The sequence below is a fragment of the Chanos chanos genome, chromosome 6 (assembly GCF_902362185.1).
Source record: "Chanos chanos chromosome 6, fChaCha1.1, whole genome shotgun sequence".
Taxonomy (NCBI): domain Eukaryota; kingdom Metazoa; phylum Chordata; class Actinopteri; order Gonorynchiformes; family Chanidae; genus Chanos; species Chanos chanos.
In genome coordinates this window covers 15,292,453-15,312,053 of record NC_044500.1, presented here as the reverse complement: position 1 = coordinate 15,312,053, position 19,601 = coordinate 15,292,453, and the positions used below count along the sequence as shown (strand labels likewise).

The 19,601-nt window shown below is 41.5% G+C and overlaps 1 protein-coding gene across 2 annotated transcripts; it reads left to right on the top strand.

Moving 5' to 3' along the window:
* Positions 1–18,806, top strand: cltcb (clathrin, heavy chain b (Hc)). Of its 2 annotated transcripts, none has more exons than XM_030776386.1 (32): positions 1–285; positions 1,485–1,692; positions 3,467–3,735; positions 4,218–4,379; positions 4,516–4,629; positions 5,010–5,183; positions 6,041–6,238; positions 6,345–6,545; positions 6,695–6,847; positions 7,069–7,191; positions 7,326–7,463; positions 7,677–7,841; positions 7,919–8,099; positions 8,263–8,426; positions 8,568–8,693; positions 8,831–8,973; positions 9,071–9,305; positions 9,636–9,758; positions 9,894–10,039; positions 10,183–10,366; positions 10,524–10,716; positions 10,822–10,979; positions 11,081–11,245; positions 11,498–11,605; positions 11,910–12,077; positions 12,174–12,323; positions 12,446–12,577; positions 13,006–13,116; positions 13,244–13,414; positions 13,717–13,938; positions 17,044–17,119; positions 18,504–18,806. In XM_030776386.1, the coding sequence occupies exons 1-32, from the start codon at positions 244–246 to the stop codon at positions 18,629–18,631; spliced, it is 5,031 nt and encodes a 1,676-aa protein (XP_030632246.1). In that variant the 5' UTR covers positions 1–243; the 3' UTR covers positions 18,632–18,806. The 2 variants fall into 2 exon arrangements, with proteins under 2 accessions (XP_030632246.1, XP_030632247.1); XM_030776387.1 differs by having other exon boundaries at positions 1,485–1,701.
* The last annotated feature ends 795 nt before the right edge of the window (positions 18,807–19,601 follow it).

Below are 19,601 nucleotides of genomic sequence, written 5' to 3'. Positions count from 1 at the left end.
TCCGCAGATTTCAATTCAGTCAGAGGGGGAGATTTTTAAACATACAGCGGGTTGGCTTGACCCTGATAAAACGACACTTGTTATCCTTTACTCCACGAGAATTTCCCACTTCCCCTGTTTGTCCCTTGTTTTCTATCGGAGGGACTGACTGCTGTGTCCCTGGAGGAGGTCGTAGCAAGTAGCTAGCTAGCTAGCCAGAATATTCAGGACTCCGGCCGGGAGGATTGAGAGCAGAAAACGACCATGGCTCAGATCCTACCTATCCGCTTTCAGGAGCACCTGCAGGTATGATTTGTTCAAATGACAATCACTGGACTGATTTTGGGTAATCTGATCGCAGCTCGGGGTTGAATCGTCTCATCCTATCTGCTTTTCGCCAACACTGACAGATTGAGTCTTGCTAGCAATGCTGTTTAGTAGTAGCAGCCAAATGAATGACCTCCCATTTTCCCTTTGCCTTCGATGCTAACCCGATGACTAACTAGTTACCACACACACCATTCTCTTTAGATTACTGAGCCAAGAATCAGTATAATGCTTTACCGTATATATTTTCTAGGAGAATATCTTAACACGTCAAATCCAGTTTTACCAAATTGACGTTGTTTTAATCGGTGCGTAGCAACCTTGCTACAACAATTAGGTGAACTAACGTTGCTATTGCCCTGATATATTGAATTACTCATTGACAGTTTTATTAAATGATTCTCTCTGTAGACCACAGTTATTGTAATTATCCAGACAGTGGAGCGTGTGAATAAAAAACGTTAGCTAGCAATCAAGCATGGTGTTATTTGACGTTTGCTGTATTTAAATACCCTGCGCGGCAAAACTGAGAGATGTCAGTTCTGAAGCTCAATTGTCAACTTAATGTTATGTCGATAATTGAAATAGCAAAATAGCTTTAAGCTTCTTGGCGGCATTTTTCAGCAGATGGAAAAGAAATGTTGTCAGCACACACAAACTGATGGACGCTAAAGATCACAGTGGTGATGCATTTTCACAGTATCTTATAGGCTAGGATTGCTTACTTGGGTGTAACGCACAACGTGTTTTTTTAACCGTGTGAATGCTTTTAATTGTAACACCAGCCTTTACACAAGCGATATGCATGCTTCGAGTTGAAAGGGAATGCTCAACAATGCATAACGCATTATGGTTGACTAATTTTGCAGTACCCTGTATAGTAATGTGGGGTTTTTTTGTTTGTTTTTTTTTTTGTCCTCGGATTTCCTGTATGCTTGGTGTATTATGATGTTACGCTGTTATGAATTCAAAATAAAATATTTGATTTAACATTTAGTTGTAGTTGCAGTTTTGTAGACTCTTTTGGTGAATGAGCCACAATTGACATCCAGTTTCTACAACTACATTTAATATATATATATATGAAAATTACTGAATGAAAATTATGAAACGTGATGATTGTTGAGGATGCTAAAGAATATCTTCATGAGTGCTAATGCTTTCGGCTCTCCTTTCAGCTCCAAAACCTGGGGATAAACCCAGCTAACATTGGGTTCAGCACACTGACTATGGAGTCAGATAAATTCATATGTGTTCGGGAGAAGGTCGGGGAGCAGGCACAGGTGGTGATCATTGACATGAGTGACCCCAACAGCCCCATCCGTAGGCCTATCTCAGCAGACAGCGCCATCATGAATCCAGCCAGCAAAGTAATAGCACTCAAAGGTAAGAAGGGTTTGCACCCTATTCCCTTGTAAGGGATCAGATTGTTTTCGGTCATTTGCTCATACAAAAGTTGTCGTTGACTTGGCTGCATCACGAGTCATTTTAACTGTTTTTAAACAGAAATTGTGTTGTGTGCCGTGTAGTGTAAGAATTTGATCCTGTCTCTTCCACATGTTTATGTTCATATCTTTAGCCATGTCATTTTGTTTTTGTAAAGGAAAAAAAAAATCATATTGGACAGTATCTGCTTGTCTTTCTTAAATATTTAGTTAAGAATATTACCCAAAATAGTGTTCAACTGAAATATTTTGCTGTCATAAATGCTTTGTCTGTTTTTGCTTGTTTTTGTTCTTTTGTTTCTTACGGCTTTCTTATATGTTTGCAGACGGTGAGTTCAATTTTATATATCATGAGTTGTGGAAGTTGTAATACTTTGTTAAAAGTACAACAGGCAAATATGAAATACAGAAGTGATGGTTTATTTTCTTTCTAGCACTCTTAAGATATTTAGACCTTTTTGTCTCGTCCATCAGAAATCCCTTTGTTAATGCAATGCCTCGTTAAACTTGAATGTTTGATATTTTCAGATTATATAGGCATGTTTTTGGTTATGTTAGTCATAATCTAAATCAAGAATAGTCACGAAACTGTGTAGTCTATTCAGTCTTAATGTTTGATGGTAGCAGACTGCAGGTTCTGAAAGCCAGGGTTGTTTATCTGTGCTATGGAAACACAGCAGAGAGAGAGAGATTAGAGGGTTTTTTTGGGGAGGCAGGGGAAGGTGGAATGGGGGGAAAAAGTGGATTAAATTATTTTAGTGTTGACATGAGACCTGCAGTGCAAAATATTAACTACAGATCCTAACTCGCTTTGAGAAATCAAATGGTGGTACTAGCGATATCGGGGTATTTGTCCTAGCTAGTATCTACCTGACTGTTTTTCTTATAATAAGTTGGCCCACATAGTAATACTGGTGTGGCTGAGATTTACTTGCTTGTAAACAACAGCTTTTCTTAGAATTTCATATATGTGAGTTATGTGGAAACATCATTGTTATTCTGATGAAACCGACTTATAACATTATAACATGTCTCATATTTGTATCCGTGGGCAAAAATTAAGCTTCCTGGCATTCACTAACCGAGATGATTATGGACATTGTCTAGAAATTTATTTCCTTATTCATGATTATCATTCGAAACAATTATTTATTTAAATGAGAAAATGTCTTCTTTCACTCTTGTATTTATGCTTTCTTATGATGCATTCAGTCAAAACCATGCAGTCATATCAGTCAAAGCCAGCCAGAGGCTGCTCAGCTTAGCTATACTGATTAGACACTCTGTTGAAAGATGATGATAGGATAATAGCAGCAGAAACATTTGAAAAAAGAAATCTTCATAAAGTCATTTTTAGACATGTTTAACAGCCAATTTACATATTATCTTTTGAGATTTGAAATGTGCTGCTGACATGTAGTATTTTATATTAAACTGAATGCAGAACATGACATTATTGGTTGTCTGAAAATACATTGTTTTGTTTTGTTTTGTTTTTCTTCTGTTTTTTCTTTGTCCTTTTTGCATTGCAACTGCTGTGTTGTCTGAGGTCATGGTGTCTTTGCATTTCACCATGGCTACCAATATTTCAACGTGTGGAATTTGGTATTGCTTTTCTGTTTGATGTGTTCTATGTTCACTGTGGGAAAACAAAGCATGAATGTCATTGTTAAATGTAGCATTCCGCTTAATCTGATTCTGTTCGTGACTTTCAGCTGCGAAAACCCTTCAGATTTTTAACATTGAAATGAAGAGCAAGATGAAGGCCCACACCATGACTGACGACGTCACATTTTGGAAGTGGATCTCACTCAATACTGTAGCACTTGTGACAGACAACGCTGTGTATCACTGGAGCATGGAAGGGGACTCGCAGCCTGTCAAAGTATTTGATCGACACTCCAGTTTAGCGGGCTGTCAAATTATCAACTATCGCACTGATGCTAAACAGAAGTGGCTCCTCCTCATTGGAATTTCTGCACAGGTACTGCCATGTTCTGAGGACATTTACCTGCGTTCGTTCGTAACGTAAACAGACACGGCAGGTTGTCTCGTTCTCGAAATCTGATGGCATTGGATTAAAAATACCAGAGTGTTTTAGTGACATGCAATTGTTTTTGGGTGAGTGGGGGAGGCGATTGTCTGTGTTCCCCTCAAGCAGGGTCAGTCGGTCTCACTTGCGCTCTTGTTGGTGGTCACTGATGCTCAGGCACCTCTGTAATTCAGGATGTTGTCAATTAAATAATGCTCTCTTCCATGTGTGTTATGCCACTTGGCAGATGGCCACATGGAAATGTGTTCTGACCTCATGCATCTGGACTGAAGTGACCACCGTGTGAGTGGGGAGACTTGTGAGAGTTCGTGGGTAATTGGGCATTTCCAAATTTGGGAGGAAATGGCAGGAAACATTTGTGAAAAAGTCTGCTGGATCCATGCACACGTTCTGACCTAGTCTTTTCCTTTCAGCAAAACCGTGTGGTGGGTGCAATGCAGCTGTACTCGGTGGACAGGAAGGTGTCCCAACCCATCGAGGGCCACGCTGCTGCTTTCGCCCAGTTCAAAATGGAGGGCAACGCAGAGGAGTCGACACTTTTCTGCTTTGCTGTTCGGGGGCAAGCTGGAGGAAAGGTGTCTATGTCTGCTGTCCGCACTTTTCTGCTCTCCTCTGAAAAGGCTATTCAAATGTATATAAGAGTTCAGTTTGTCTTTCTAGAATATTCATATTTGTGTGGGTTTTTTTGTTTTTTTTTGTCTTCACATGTAGTTACACATTATTGAAGTTGGCACGCCGCCTTCAGGTAATCAGCCATTCCCAAAGAAAGCAGTGGACGTGTTCTTCCCACCTGAGGCCCAGAATGATTTTCCAGTTGCTATGCAGGTATAACACCTCTTCCTCCCCCCGATGAAATTGCCTCCACTTCTATTTATACTGCTTCCTGAGTTGTAATACAAAAGTTTAGGGTAATTTTGTGTACTTGTAAATGTATGATTAATAAGTGGTTCTAATTTATTTTTGTCAGACTGGAGGAAACCATCACTGTTATAACTAAATATAGTACAGATTAAAGGATTAGCAGTTATTTAAAGGACAGTGTCAACATGTTATTTATTTAACCACACTTAATCAAATGTGCATCTTAATGAATAGTAAAAAGATCTAACTTGCATTAATGCAGTTCAGAAGTGACACTTTTCTTCTCATTGTAAAACATGAGGAGTTTTTAATTTTTTTTTTATCTCCCCAACAATCCAAAACAGATTAGCTCCAAACAAGATGTCGTTTTCCTGATCACCAAATATGGCTACATCCACCTGTATGACCTGGAGACTGGCACCTGCATCTACATGAACAGAATCAGTGGGGAAACCATATTTGTCACAGCACCTCATGAAGCCACATCTGGTATCATAGGAGTCAACAGGAAAGGACAGGTAATGAATTCATCAAGTTTCAATTCAGCGACTAAACATCCACACGTACTGTCTCAGACCCTGTTTGAGATAATTAAAGCTTTACAATGTGCACATTGTCATAGACTGGCAGTGTCTGGAGGTGAGGAATTGTTTCTCTACAGGAAGGCTGTCAGCCTTAACTGACGACAGACTTGTGTACATGCTTTTGTTTGCTGTAACAGGATGCTGACGTTCGATGAATAATTTTCCAGCTCAGACTCAGAAGCTATTAAAAATGCAGAGAGAGAGGAAACCTAATCGCTTGTCTTTGTGGCACCATTGCCTTGCTTCAACTCCTCATTAGCATTACCTGTGTTGTGGTGACACTCATCCCACCCCGCCTCCTCTGTTGACCATAGACTCTATTTCTGTCATCGTTTGTGTGTTTGTGTATGTGCCAATATCTCACAGCTCCTTAAACCTTGGGATCAAGGAATCCCTTTAAATAAATTGCAGTAGTTGCTCCCTTGACACTAAACAACACCACAGCATGTGCCTGTCAGTGGGAGGTTGTGATGGACGTGTTAATCCTCTTAGGACTCCTGGCTCTCCCACGCAGTGAGCGCCCTGATACGTCTACGCTGACGGCCTTATGCTGATTGAGGGCGAGTCACAGCCTGCCAGTGCCTGTATTGCAAGGATTTCACTAATACATCTCACCAAACCCATATTACATTTGTTCAGTAAATGCCTTACTGGCTTTGTGCAGTGTATTTTATGATATGATGGTGAATGATGGTGATGGTAAATTTTGATTAATGAAAATGACTGATGGTATGTGCTGTGCTTGGAAGGTGACTGATATATTAGTGTGTGGTTCTGGCATGTGTCTGCAGGTGCTTTCCGTATGTGTGGAAGAGGAGAACATTATCCCCTACATTACCAACGTGCTGCAGAACCCCGACCTGGCACTCCGCATGGCTGTCCGGAACAATCTGGCCGGAGCCGAGGAGCTCTTCGCCCGCAAGTTCAATAACCTCTTCGCAGGAGGCAACTACTCCGAGGCTGCCAAAGTGGCTGCAAATGCACCCAAGGTACCTCTTCTCATTTAGTGACTCATTCTGAGACTGCTGCAGTGGTATTGATCAAGGTTAGGAATGCTCTAGAATTCTGACCGGCGTTCTTTTTTTTTTGCACCAGGGCATTCTGAGAACTCCTGACACCATCCGGAGATTCCAGAGCGTCCCTGCCCAGCCAGGTCAGACTTCGCCTTTGCTGCAGTACTTTGGCATCCTTCTGGACCAGGGCCAGCTCAACAAATTTGAGTCTTTGGAGCTTTGCAGGCCAGTCCTGCAGCAGGGCCGCAAGCAGCTCCTGGAGAAATGGCTCAAAGAAGACAAGGTGAGAGAAAGTGCAGCGATCCTGGTTCGATGTAAACATTAAGAACTTGAACATTACGAGGGACTTCTTTTGAATAATATGGGTTAAGAGTATTTGGCTCCATTTGAGGAAGTATGAATGGATTGATTTTATTTGTTGCCATGTTACAGTTGGAGTGTTCAGAGGAGCTTGGAGATTTGGTGAAGTCTGTGGACCCAACTCTTGCTCTCAGTGTCTACCTGAGAGCCAATGTCCCCAACAAAGTTATCCAGTGCTTTGCAGAAACAGGACAGTTCCAAAAAATAGTACTGTATGCGAAAAAGGTGAGTTGAGGATTTCGAGGCAGCTGCTTTTTGATTTTTAGCTACAGATTAGAAATGGACATATTTTACGTAAACCTTATCATGTAATTGACTTTTGTTGTGTTACTGATGGTACTACTGTGGTCTTGACTGACAGTATGCATAATGATCTTGTCTCTGATTGATGCTTTATTTGTGATGTGCAAGCTCTCAACTTTTTCCATGTTTCTACTCATTTGCAGGTTGGCTACACTCCAGACTGGATCTTCCTGTTGAGGAACGTCATGCGGATCAGTCCAGACCAGGGTCTTCAGTTCTCCCAGATGCTGGTTCAGGATGAGGAACCTCTGGCTGACATTACTCAGGTAAAGTTTAAATTCACTTGAAAAGCCATTTCACTACAGCTTTGTGACTGAGGACACTTGTGGCAGCTGGTGTCACTGTGCCATGGCATACTGATGCTGTAATAATACTCAGTATATTTGATCTCTTTTCCCAGATTGTGGATGTCTTCATGGAGTATAACCTGATCCAGCAGTGCACTTCCTTCCTGCTAGATGCACTGAAAAACAACCGTCCGACCGAGGGACCACTTCAAACCCGTCTGCTGGAGATGAACTTGATGCACGCACCACAGGTCTCCATTTGATGCTGTACTCGCCTTAAATTTCTGTCTCTCGCTCTCTCTCTCTCTCTGTGTCAGTGTCTCATCAAGCTCCCTCTCCCAAGGGGTTTCTGAGTCTTGGGGACAGTGCTGTTCACGGAGGTCCGTTAAGTAACAATTCCCTTTAGTAACTTGCATTTTGAAACTGACATATGTTTTCTTTTTTTGTGTGTGTGTTTCTTGCAGGTTGCTGACGCCATCCTGGGTAACCAAATGTTCACTCACTACGACCGTGCTCATGTAGCCCAGCTGTGTGAGAAGGCAGGACTGCTCCAGAGAGCTTTGGAGCACTACACCGACCTTTACGACATCAAACGGGCCGTAGTGCACACCCACCTGCTCAACCCTGAGGTATACACCATTCTCGCTTTTCTGACTGCGCTGTGACTTCTGTGTGTTCTGGCACTAACACCAGATGTGTTCTGCAGTGGCTCGTGAACTTTTTCGGATCACTGTCAGTGGAGGACTCTATGGAATGTCTGAGAGCCATGCTTTCTGCCAACATCAGGCAGAACTTACAGATCTGCGTTCAGGTTGCCTCCAAATACCACGAGCAACTGTCCACCCAGGCTCTCACTGAGCTTTTTGAGTCTTTCAAGAGCTTTGAGGGTGAGTGGACCTGCTGTCACATTTTTGTTTCTCTTAAAGCGAACGAACTTATTGGAGGTCATACGTAGCGGATGCTATGCGTAGCACGGATAGTGACGTGACACAGGCGTAGATACAGGAAAGCAGTTTAGATGATTAACGTGCCTGTGTCTTCACTCTACAGGTCTGTTCTACTTCCTTGGCTCTATTGTGAACTTCAGTCAGGACCCAGAGGTTCACTTCAAGTACATTCAAGCCGCATGTAAAACAGGACAGATTAAAGAAGTGGAGAGAATCTGCCGAGAGAGCAACTGCTACGATCCCGAGCGTGTGAAGAACTTCCTGAAGGTACGCAGCCAGAAGAATTTTACACAACTGATTTGGTAGTTTATAACTTTATAGCTTTCAGAAGGTTTTGGGGTGTTTTTGGTTTTTTTTTTTTTTAGGTGTTTCTGATTTTGTGATTTTGTTTCTCTCTCTCATGGACAGGAAGCCAAGCTGACTGACCAACTCCCTCTCATCATCGTGTGTGACCGCTTTGACTTTGTCCACGACCTGGTTCTCTATCTGTACCGTAACAGCCTGCAGAAGTACATTGAAATCTACGTGCAAAAGGTACATGCTTCCACTCATTGACAAAATTTGTCCTAGATTAATCTTCAAATTTGATTTTCCCCAATTGTTTCTGTGTACAACACTGGAGAAAAGCCCTGTTTGTGATGCATTTAGTAAAGTCATGATATTTCGTGCAGGTGAACCCCAGCCGTTTGCCTGTGGTGATCGGTGGACTGCTGGACGTTGACTGCTCTGAGGACGTCATTAAGAACCTCATCCTGGTGGTGAGAGGCCAGTTCTCCACTGATGAGCTTGTGGCTGAAGTGGAGAAAAGAAACAGGTGCTTACCCTCAACAACAAAAAATACCAGCTTCCTCTAATCCTTCAGTGTTTTGCTGATAAATTTAAGGTTAATACTCTGGTTTATCTTGCGGTAGGCTGAAGCTGCTGCTCCCTTGGCTGGAAGCCCGCATCCACGAAGGCTGCGAGGAGCCGGCGACCCACAATGCTCTGGCAAAGATCTACATTGACAGCAACAACAACCCGGAGCGCTTCCTGCGTGAGAACCCTTACTATGACAGCCGAGTGGTAGGCAAATATTGTGAGAAGAGAGACCCACATTTGGCTTGCGTCGCTTATGAACGAGGACAGTGCGACCAGGAACTCATACATGTGAGTGACACTGTTGCTTTGGAAATGGATCTGGATTTGAGTTGGGTTTACTGATATTGTTACCATGTCACAGAGAAGTTAGTGAGCGTTCTGGTAACCCATATTGAAGTTCATAACCCACATGAATTTGCATTAATGTTGTCATAGTTTCACTGACCTATATAAAAGGAATGTGAAAGCTGTTGTCCCTGTTGTTTCTGTCTTTTGGTGTCAGTACTATTTTTTTTTCTTTTTTTTTTCCCAGCATCAAACTGAATATATCTAAACATGTCAAAAGTTGATCTAGCATGCCCTTGATCTTAAAAGTGGTGTATTTCCTTTAATTCACAGGTTTGCAATGAGAACTCCCTGTTTAAGAGCCTGTCTCGGTATCTGGTGCGTCGTAAGGACCCTGAGCTGTGGGCCAGTGTCCTTCTGGAGAGTAACCCCTACAGGAGACCTCTGATAGATCAGGTATAAAGCTGTTTTTCCCATGTGGTTATCACTTCTTTTTAGGTACTACAGGAACTCATATCAAGATTTGTGGAATTCAGTTCAGAAGTTGGTACTGAATTTTGTTCTGAAGCACCAGCTTTGTTTCTTCTACAGGTTGTGCAGACTGCCCTCTCAGAGACCCAGGATCCAGAGGAAGTTTCCGTCACTGTCAAAGCCTTCATGACCGCTGACCTGCCCAATGAGCTTATTGAACTTCTGGAGAAGATTGTTTTGGACAATTCTGTCTTCAGTGAACACCGGTAATTACGCTGTCCAGGTTTTTTGTGTTTACAGCATTTTAGTCGGGTACAAATAATGTTTGTCAACTGTATTTTAATTTTAAGTGAGCCATTGTGTCTGTGCTGTTTTTAAAATGTTGTCCTGTTATTTTATTGTTCCTTAGAAACCTGCAGAACCTGCTGATCCTGACAGCTATCAAAGCTGATCGTACTCGTGTGATGGAGTATATCAACCGCCTGGACAATTACGACGCCCCCGACATCGCCAACATCGCTATCAGCAACGAGCTCTTTGAGGAAGCTTTTGCCATTTTCAGGAAATTTGATGTGAACACCTCAGCAGTTCAGGTTAGGTTGACTTCAAACCTTCACCATCAGTAATCAAAACATCACATTCATTACTGTAAAGAACACAGTAATGAATGTGATGATTTGATTACTGATGGTCACTGTTGAGCCCTTTGGTTTTTGTTCTTTGCTAATTGTTTTCTTTGGGCCATTGCAGGTTCTGATTGAGCACATTGGGAACCTGGACCGAGCCTATGAGTTTGCCGAGCGTTGTAACGAGCCTGCAGTGTGGAGCCAGCTTGCCAAGGCTCAGCTGCAGAAAGGTTTGGTGAAAGAGGCCATTGACTCCTACATCAAGGCTGATGACCCATCAGCTTACATGGAAGTGGGACAAGCTGCAGCCCAAAGCGGTAAGAGCAATACTATTTAAATCTGTTTATTTGAGCATTTCATATTTTTAATTTTTTTTGTGTGTTTATGTTTTGAGATATCAATATTGGCCTTTCCTTTCACAGGAAACTGGGAGGATCTGGTGAAGTTCCTACAGATGGCTCGCAAGAAGGCTCGGGAATCATATGTGGAAACCGAGTTGATCTTTGCTCTCGCTAAAACCAACCGTTTGGCAGAGCTGGAGGAGTTTATCAATGGACCAAACAATGCCCACATTCAACAAGTACGGTTTCTCAGTCTGCTGCTGCTTGGCTATCATAACCTAACCATAACCCTTTAATACTTCTCATTAAACACGTTTTGCCAATCCCTCTCTCTGTTAAGGTCGGGGACCGATGCTACGATGAAAAAATGTATGAAGCTGCTAAGTTACTCTACAACAACGTTTCTAACTTTGGCCGCTTGGCCTCCACCCTGGTGCACCTGGGGGAGTACCAGGCAGCCGTGGACGGTGCCCGCAAGGCCAACAGCACAAGGACTTGGAAGGAGGTAACATCACTGATCTTCTAAAGAGACTTTTTTGTTTCTCCCCCTGTTAGACATCATTCTCATTCAGCTCATTTCAGTTATGTTAATGGCATTAGTCACAGCCATCACAGTAAATCCTGATTTCTAGATGAGTTGTAGTCATCTAAGGTTAGAGTCAGTCTTACGTCTTCACATTTCAGTGATCGCCGCTGTTATCACGCGGTGTCATCATAAGTATCATTGTTAAGCAGTTTGCCCTCTGTTCTCCTTCAGGTTTGCTTTGCATGCGTGGATGGGAAGGAGTTTCGTCTGGCACAGATGTGTGGTTTACACATTGTAGTTCACGCAGATGAACTGGAGGAGCTTATCAACTACTACCAGGTAACACTAACTTCCTTTGTCGGACTTCCCTTTTGAATTTTACCTCGGTTATTCCCACATTTATAGCACCCCTCCCTTTTTTTTAAACCCCTATTTCAGTGTAAACTTGATTCAGAGAATACACAGTGATAAAATTATGACTGTGCGACGTCAAGGATTGTCACTGACAATATTCAGTGTAACTCAGTTGTGTGACTTAAGTCAAGGCTGATAGACAGTGCTTGGTTCTTAAATGTGTTTGTGAATGGTTGGATCGTGAGGATGTTACCCGTACAGTGACTGGTTTGTGTGGTGTGTACTTTAGGACCGTGGCTACTTCGAAGAGCTGATCACCATGCTGGAGGCAGCTCTGGGACTGGAGCGTGCTCACATGGGCATGTTCACTGAGCTGGCCATCCTCTACTCCAAATTCAAACCTCAGAAGATGAGGGAGCACCTGGAGCTCTTCTGGTCCAGAGTCAACATTCCAAAGGTAAGAGAGCCATGGAGGTCAGACGGGTGAGTTTACAGTCAGCGTTGGCGCCTTGTTCGAACTTGAGTGTGAGATATGTGTTGATCTGTGTACCAGGTTCTGAGGGCAGCAGAGCAGGCTCATCTGTGGGCGGAACTGGTTTTCCTCTACGACAAGTATGAAGAATACGACAACGCTATAATCACCATGATGAACCATCCTTCGGATGCTTGGAAAGAAGGCCAGTTTAAAGACATTATAACCAAGGTAACACTGCTCTTTTTGCCTCAGGGAATACGTGAGGAAACCACCGGATGTTCTCCAGATGTTTAGAACTGAGAAGTGTTTGCACGTTGAAAAATGTTTTCTCCACTCTTGACTGATTTCAGGTGGCTAACGTGGAGCTGTACTACAAGGCCATCCAGTTTTACCTGGAGTTTAAACCTTTGTTACTGAACGACCTGCTCATAGTCCTGTCCCCACGGCTGGATCACACTCGCGCTGTCAATTTCTTCACAAAGGTATTGTTACGCCGTTATGTCAGCCTCATATTCAAATGATTTCACATCACTTTCACGATCCACCTGCACTTCGTGTAAAACAGCCAACAGAGCTGTACACATATAAACATTTGTTTGTTTACATAAAAGTTTCGTGTGAGCAGTGTAAACTGCTAAAGCTTGGAATTTCTGGATTTCGTCCACTTGCAGCCTGTAAAGTGGTTCAGTTGTGACGGATGGTAATTTTAGTTAAACATTTATCTATATTGCTGTTGCTGTGAAAACCATGCAGTGCTGCTATGTCAACTCAAGTCAACATTAGACACATTTATTCAGATTTACAGCCCTATTGCTGTATGTGAGAGTCTGACTTTTACGACACGTTTGTTTTATTTAAAACACACTCGTGGACCCTCTGGACTTAGATGGCATTTCTTGTTCTTGTTTAGGTCAAGCAACTGTCGCTGGTGAAACCATACCTGCGATCTGTACAGAACCACAACAACAAGTCAGTCAACGAAGCACTAAACAATCTGTTTATCATAGAGGAGGATTACCAGGTATGAGAAATCAAAATATTCACACACCGATGTAAATGCTGCCATGTTGCACCAAAGCAAATAAGACCAAATAATACCATCAGTGTGCAATTGCTGAGTTTCCTTGTCTTTCTTCTGTCCCAATCAGGCTCTGCGCACATCCATCGATGCCTATGACAACTTTGACAACATATCTCTAGCTCAGAGCCTAGAGAAACATGAGCTCATTGAGTTCAGGAGAATCGCAGCTTACCTCTTCAAAGGCAACAACCGCTGGAAGCAAAGCGTGGAGCTCTGCAAGAAGGACAAACTCTACAAGGTTTGCTTTTTCACTCTTTTTTTTTTCCTTCTTCTTCATTCAAATATATTCACTCTAGGAGGAACACCGTTTAAAAATACTGAAACAACAAATAAGAGTGATGAATTCATTCAGATAATGCAAGACGTTTCCACAGAGATCTACAAACTGACCCCAAATTGTCCAAGAATGGCCAAAAGAAAAAAAAACATAACTACAAGAAGCTGAGGCACACAGTATAGGAGAGGTCAATGACATGTCAGGCGCTCACATATAAGGCATTAAGTTAAGTCTGTTTCATGGTTATTTTTCCATGGCTGCAGGATGCCATGCAGTACGCCTCTGAGTCTAAGGACACAGAGCTGGCTGAGGAGCTGTTGCAGTGGTTCCTGCAGGAGGATAAGAAGGAGTGCTTCGCCGCCTGCCTCTTCACCTGCTATGACCTGCTGCGGCCAGATGTGGTGCTGGAGACCGCCTGGAGGCACAACATCATGGACTTCTCTATGCCTTACTTTATCCAAGTCATGAGGGAGTACCTGACCAAGGTGAGCTTTGACCTGGCCACATTGGACTCCCATTTTACCGCGCATGCAAGAGTTGAATATGACTTACCATACACTAAGAAGCTGCTTTTTTCATTTTTCTGAACTTGCTGTATGAATTAGTGTATCTCGAAGTAGTTGAGAGTCTCAAATGGGAGATAAACAGACAAGCTAGCTAGGATACACAGTAATTGCACTCAATAACAATAAAACATTATTTCAGTATCCTTTTCCCTCAGTGACAAGTCTTATTTATGTCTAATCATGTCTGCTGTACAAAAAAATAGAGTCTATTATGTTTTGTTACAGTTCTTAATGCGAAGTGTACTGTGCAAAATGCTTTACATTACTGTCTGTTGTAGTTTCTATATATTGCACCGCTTATTTTCTGCAGTATTTTTCATATACATCCTGCTGATCACTTTAAAAGAACAGTTTAATTAGTTTCTATTGAACTTGCTTTTGTGCAGCATGGGGTACTTGTTTTTTTTCATACCCCTATATGATTTCCCACTGTTTTTTCTGTTAACACCACCTGGTGATTTTTCTCTGCATTTGTTCTCGAATTGCCTTTTTTTTTTTTTTTCCGTTTTTTCTTTTTTCAATGCTGGACTGTTGAGTTTGCTTTTTTTTCTCCTAAGCTGCTACTCTTAAATTCCCTTTCAGGTTGATGCAATTAAGGAAAAGGTGAAAGTTGACTCTTATATTCCATTCTAACCCTTTGTAGTCTGGAGAACTGAAACTTCGAGAGTCTGCATGAGCCCCCCCCAACCCCTCCCATGTCACTCTGCTGCTTTTACACACACTTCTTGACTAGCATTTCCTCGAGTTTCCTCTAGATCTCTGACCAGCTGTTGTCCAGTCACAGCCCTTGCAAGCTCACACCCTCAGACCTGTAGATGTTAGTCAGCTATCTGAACAATTACCTCAGCATCACTGAACTGCAGTCTACTGTTGGCCCTGAGGTGCCAGAACCCCCTCCCCCTCCCCATACTACTCTTGTGTAGTACTGAAGTGGTTCGCGGTCCATGGGACCTTTTCCTTAAGTGAGTTTTGCCTCAGTTTGACAGTCTGTAGTATCAGGCTGTAGTCACTTCATAAGCAATAAGTGACTTGTAGACTGCGGTTAAGTGTTTGAGTATGAGGTAGGGCTAATGAAAACATAACGAAGTGACCACATTTTCAGAATTCTATGTTTTTACAAATGAATTAAATACCAAGTTTTATCAGTCATCATATATATATATATTTTTTATATATATATATATATATATATATATATATATATATATATATATATATAATTTACACATTTACAGATATGTATAAAGTGACTCATAAACAAATCAAATATAGAGATATATATATATATATATGTGTATATATATTTATAGTAGCTCATCAACAAGAACTCCGCTCCACATCACTATTTTATGTCATGCAGACTAGTGTCCATAATAGCTGAAAAGTGTGGTCCTTCACTATTTTTGGTATTGCAGAGCGTTTGTGCGTGAGATGATGTAGTGTATGCAGTAGATGATTGACAAGCATGTGTTTTTCTAGTATTAGTTACACCCATGAAAGGTTAGGGAACATGGCTGCTGGCTGTGCCTGTCTCTGGAGGGCTGGAATGGCTGTACGAACCATCTCTTTCACCCTCTCACTCCTTCTTCACTTTTGATACTATACACTTCTTCTTTATTGATTCACACTTTTTTTTTTTTAACAGAGAAATAACAATGACACCTCTGGCATGTTCTCTCCCTCCTAGTGACACGTTGACTTTTTGACCTTTTTCCAAATCTGCTTCAGCTTCAACTTAACTCATTTTCATTAAGACACAAACTGTAGGTAGACAGTTTAACCTATTTACAGCATCAACTGCTAACACTTGATTAATTCATTAATAAATCTATAAATGCAGATGCGCTTAGAGTTAAGATGGATGTTGTGGATATATGCCTTCCATAGGTGATCCAGTTAATGATGGTTTTCTCGTTTATTTTGTTGAGAGAGGAGATTTAGGGGTTTGTATTAATAGTTTATAGAGTGTATATTCTTGTCTTCATAAGTCATGATGTGTCATGATTTATTATGTATGATACATGTTTTGTGATGTCATCACATTAAGTTCTGTGGTCCGTGGAGCATCTTTAGAATCATGCAGACCGCCACAGTCAGGAATCTGTGCAGCTCAGTGGTATAATTGGGACTGAAATGCCACTACTGTTTCCAACACATATCTTGCATATATCAGTCAAGAGTCTGTGGTTTGTGGTTGGACAGAGGGACCATCTGTTATGCAAGGCCCTGTAGTAATGCACAGGTCAGCTGGTTTTGACCAGCACCTGCAAGCTGTTTTGAAACAGCTTCATCTTGCCCAACCTGAGTAAGAATAGATTTAAAACAGTCATGACCCGCACCAGTTCCGTAAAAATACACCGAACAATAACTGCATATTCCTCTGTGTAGTATCATTAAAATATTTCACGGTTTTCCCTTTTTTTTTATTTGCAGATTTTTTTAGTTTGCAGATTTAAAAAAAAAAATAGACAAAATGTAGTGTTATTCAGTTCAACATTGAGCTTCTCTATTCTTGGAGGTTTCGAGAATTAGCACGGTGGATATTACTAGACCTGCACTGCTTTCATCTTTGGCGCTGACCAGCTTGCCAGCAGTCAAACACACTAGTTTTTGGTCCCTGTATCCTCTTTAGTTTTACCTCCCTGTTTCACAGTCTTGTTCCCACAACTTACCATTATTATTCTCAGTATAAAATATTAGATATACTTGACTGTTACACTGTGAGTAATGGAGTAGGATCACTGTAGGGGTTTTGTTTCTCATCAGTTATGGACTGCTTCAGCAAGGAACATGGTTGTGCCTTGAGTCTCTGCTTTTGTAAGCGTTTGCACTCTTTTTTTTTTTTTTTTTTTTTTTTTATTTCTATTAAGCCTGGCTTTCAGCATCTGTCATGAATGGTCCTGTCTGTCAGTCATCTCAACCAATGACAGTGAAGGTCAGATATAGTGTTTCAGCACCTCACACTGGAGAACCTCTGGGCTGTTTCTCAGCCCGCTAACCTCGCTGTGGATCTGCCTCTTTCAGGTCGACAAGTTGGATGCGTCAGAATCTTTGAGGAAACAGGAGGCACAAGCCACTGAGGCACAACCCATTGTTTATGGTAAGGCTTTCTCTTTTTTTTCTAATCATGTCAGAGTTCAGCTGAAGCAGCTTGAATCTTAAACCAGGGCCTACATTCACAAAGAATCAGAGTATGTTTTTAAATACTCCTAAACGTTGCTGACCAGGAGGTGTACTTGGCAGATTTGTCATGTCAATGCCTAGAGTCGGATTTAACAAAGAGTTAAGTTCAAATCTGGCAAGAGATTACTAGCGTCAGCAGATTACAGAAGCTACGATGAATATGCCCATACACTGAAAGCTGAGCTAGGTGCCGTACTTGGGTGTCATGGAAAGGGAGCGGTGTTCACGGCGGTGTCGTCGCATTCCGTACGCGTTCGTAACGTTTTGTGACCGCGTGGCTAAAAAGCCGCAGGGCTTTGTCAGCCACCTCCCCATGACCTCATCTCCTCAGCGGCTTTATAGGGAACACCAGCCTTCAGAGGGAGCACAAATCCACAAAGCACTAGTGAAACACAGCATATGTTGCCTCCTAACTCCTAACGCCAGTAAACCTCCTCAACAAGTAATCTGTCGATGACACTACTGTGAGCTGTTACAGTCCACTCTGTACAATTGCTGACCTACTCAGACATGCACACAAGTCCAACTACCTATTCTGTCCAGAGAAATAATGGGAAACTAAGGTCACTCAGAAGACTGTATTGAGCAAGTTGATTTTGAGGTATCATTTAATTATCAAAACAGACTTGTTATTGGAGATATTAATGCTGTTAATGGAATTGTACTGTTGATAAAATACATAATATCTTTAATCTGCCTGTCTATGTCCTCTTCTGTTATAATTGTAGTTAGGAAGTATAAGTGGAACAAACTCTGGGATAGTGCTGCTACTGATTCATTTGTGGGTTATTCTCACCACATAATGCTCAGTTAAATTTGGGTTACTGGACAGGGAAAAAAAAAAACTGTGACAGGTCTCTGAGAATCTAAACCCGTGTGGGCATAGACTATGTTAATGTGTACCGACAAAAAAAAAAATATTTTATTGGAAATTGGTTTTAATTTTAGATTTGAATTTCAAGGCATAAGAATACCCCAAGCTCATTAAAATTTCATCGGCAGTCCTAAAATTGTCCTGATATGGGGAAAGCTCAAAACACTTCGCGAATAACTTTGTGACAAAATCTAAAGCTATATTCGAGACAATTCTCGTAAACTTTGCCAAGCACTCGCTATTCACAGCACTCAGACGTTTCGCAAATACGGGAATAGGAGTTGGAATAACCCTGATTTTCCTTGCAAACGTATAATATTGCTGCTCTAAATACAAGTTGAAATCTTTGCCTCCTCCTTTTTTTTTTTTTTTACCCCCTTTACATATCAGATGTTGTGGTTGTGATAAGTGTCTCTTGTGTTTTTAGGCACACCCCAGCTGATGCTCACTGCAGGACCCAATGTGGCAGTCCCCCCGCAGCAGCCATATGGTTACGGCTACGCTGCACCCGGCTACGGCCAAGCCACCCAGCCTGGCTTTGGCTACGGCATGTAAAAAAAAAAACAAAAAAAAAAACGACCCCTCCCGGCCACAGCTATCCATCCATCTCTCCTTATGTTCCTCACCAGCTTACTACAGTTTTGCTCACAAATAAGGGGTACAAGCAAGTAAAGTTATGTGTTTTAAATTATTATTATTTTCTTTGAATTTCAATGAAGGACTTCATTTTTATTTGTATTGTTTAAAGAGAGTACATGGACCAGCATTGTTTTTTTTTGTTGTTGTTGTTGTTGTTGTTATTTCACATTCCATATTTAAGCCTACTTCCATCACTAGTGTGTTTTTGTGACCTGAACTTTTTTTTTTTTTAAAGGGGGAATGGGTTATGTGTGTAAGTGGACTTGTGAGAAGAGCAATTAACCTTAAAGTATGTTGTGAAGCGTCTGATTTGCACTCTTGTGAGAGGAAACTAATGTAGAATCTCTTAATTTTGATGTACTGTATGTGAAAAAAAAATGCTTACACCGTCTGTCTGTATAATGCATTTCATTATTGTATATTCTGATAAAGTAACTAATAATATTTGAACATAACGTATGCATCCATGGGTACATTTAGCAACACTAAGTAATAATTGAATATTCTACACAAGTGTGTAGCTGTATGAAAATTTAAAGCGCATACAGACGTACAGTATAAGTAAGCGACTTTAAATCCCTTTCAGCCTAAACAAGATCCTCCAGTCAAACCATGTAGATGTTTAGCATCTTTTCATCCACTCCATGTGTAACGGGTGACTTTTTTTTTTTGTTGTGCTGTACACAGTGCTCTTGTGTGAGACCATTTCCATAAATGAGCAAGGGAGAAAAAAAAAAAAAAAGGATTCTTCTGACCTGTGTGTATCTACTCACTAACTTCCCTGTATTGAGGTTTGTGTATGCCAGCTGTCGTGGTGTTTTAGCTCACTATTCCAAGTGTACGGAAGAATGATTTAGAGATGGTTCCCTTGCCTGTCCTGTAAGTT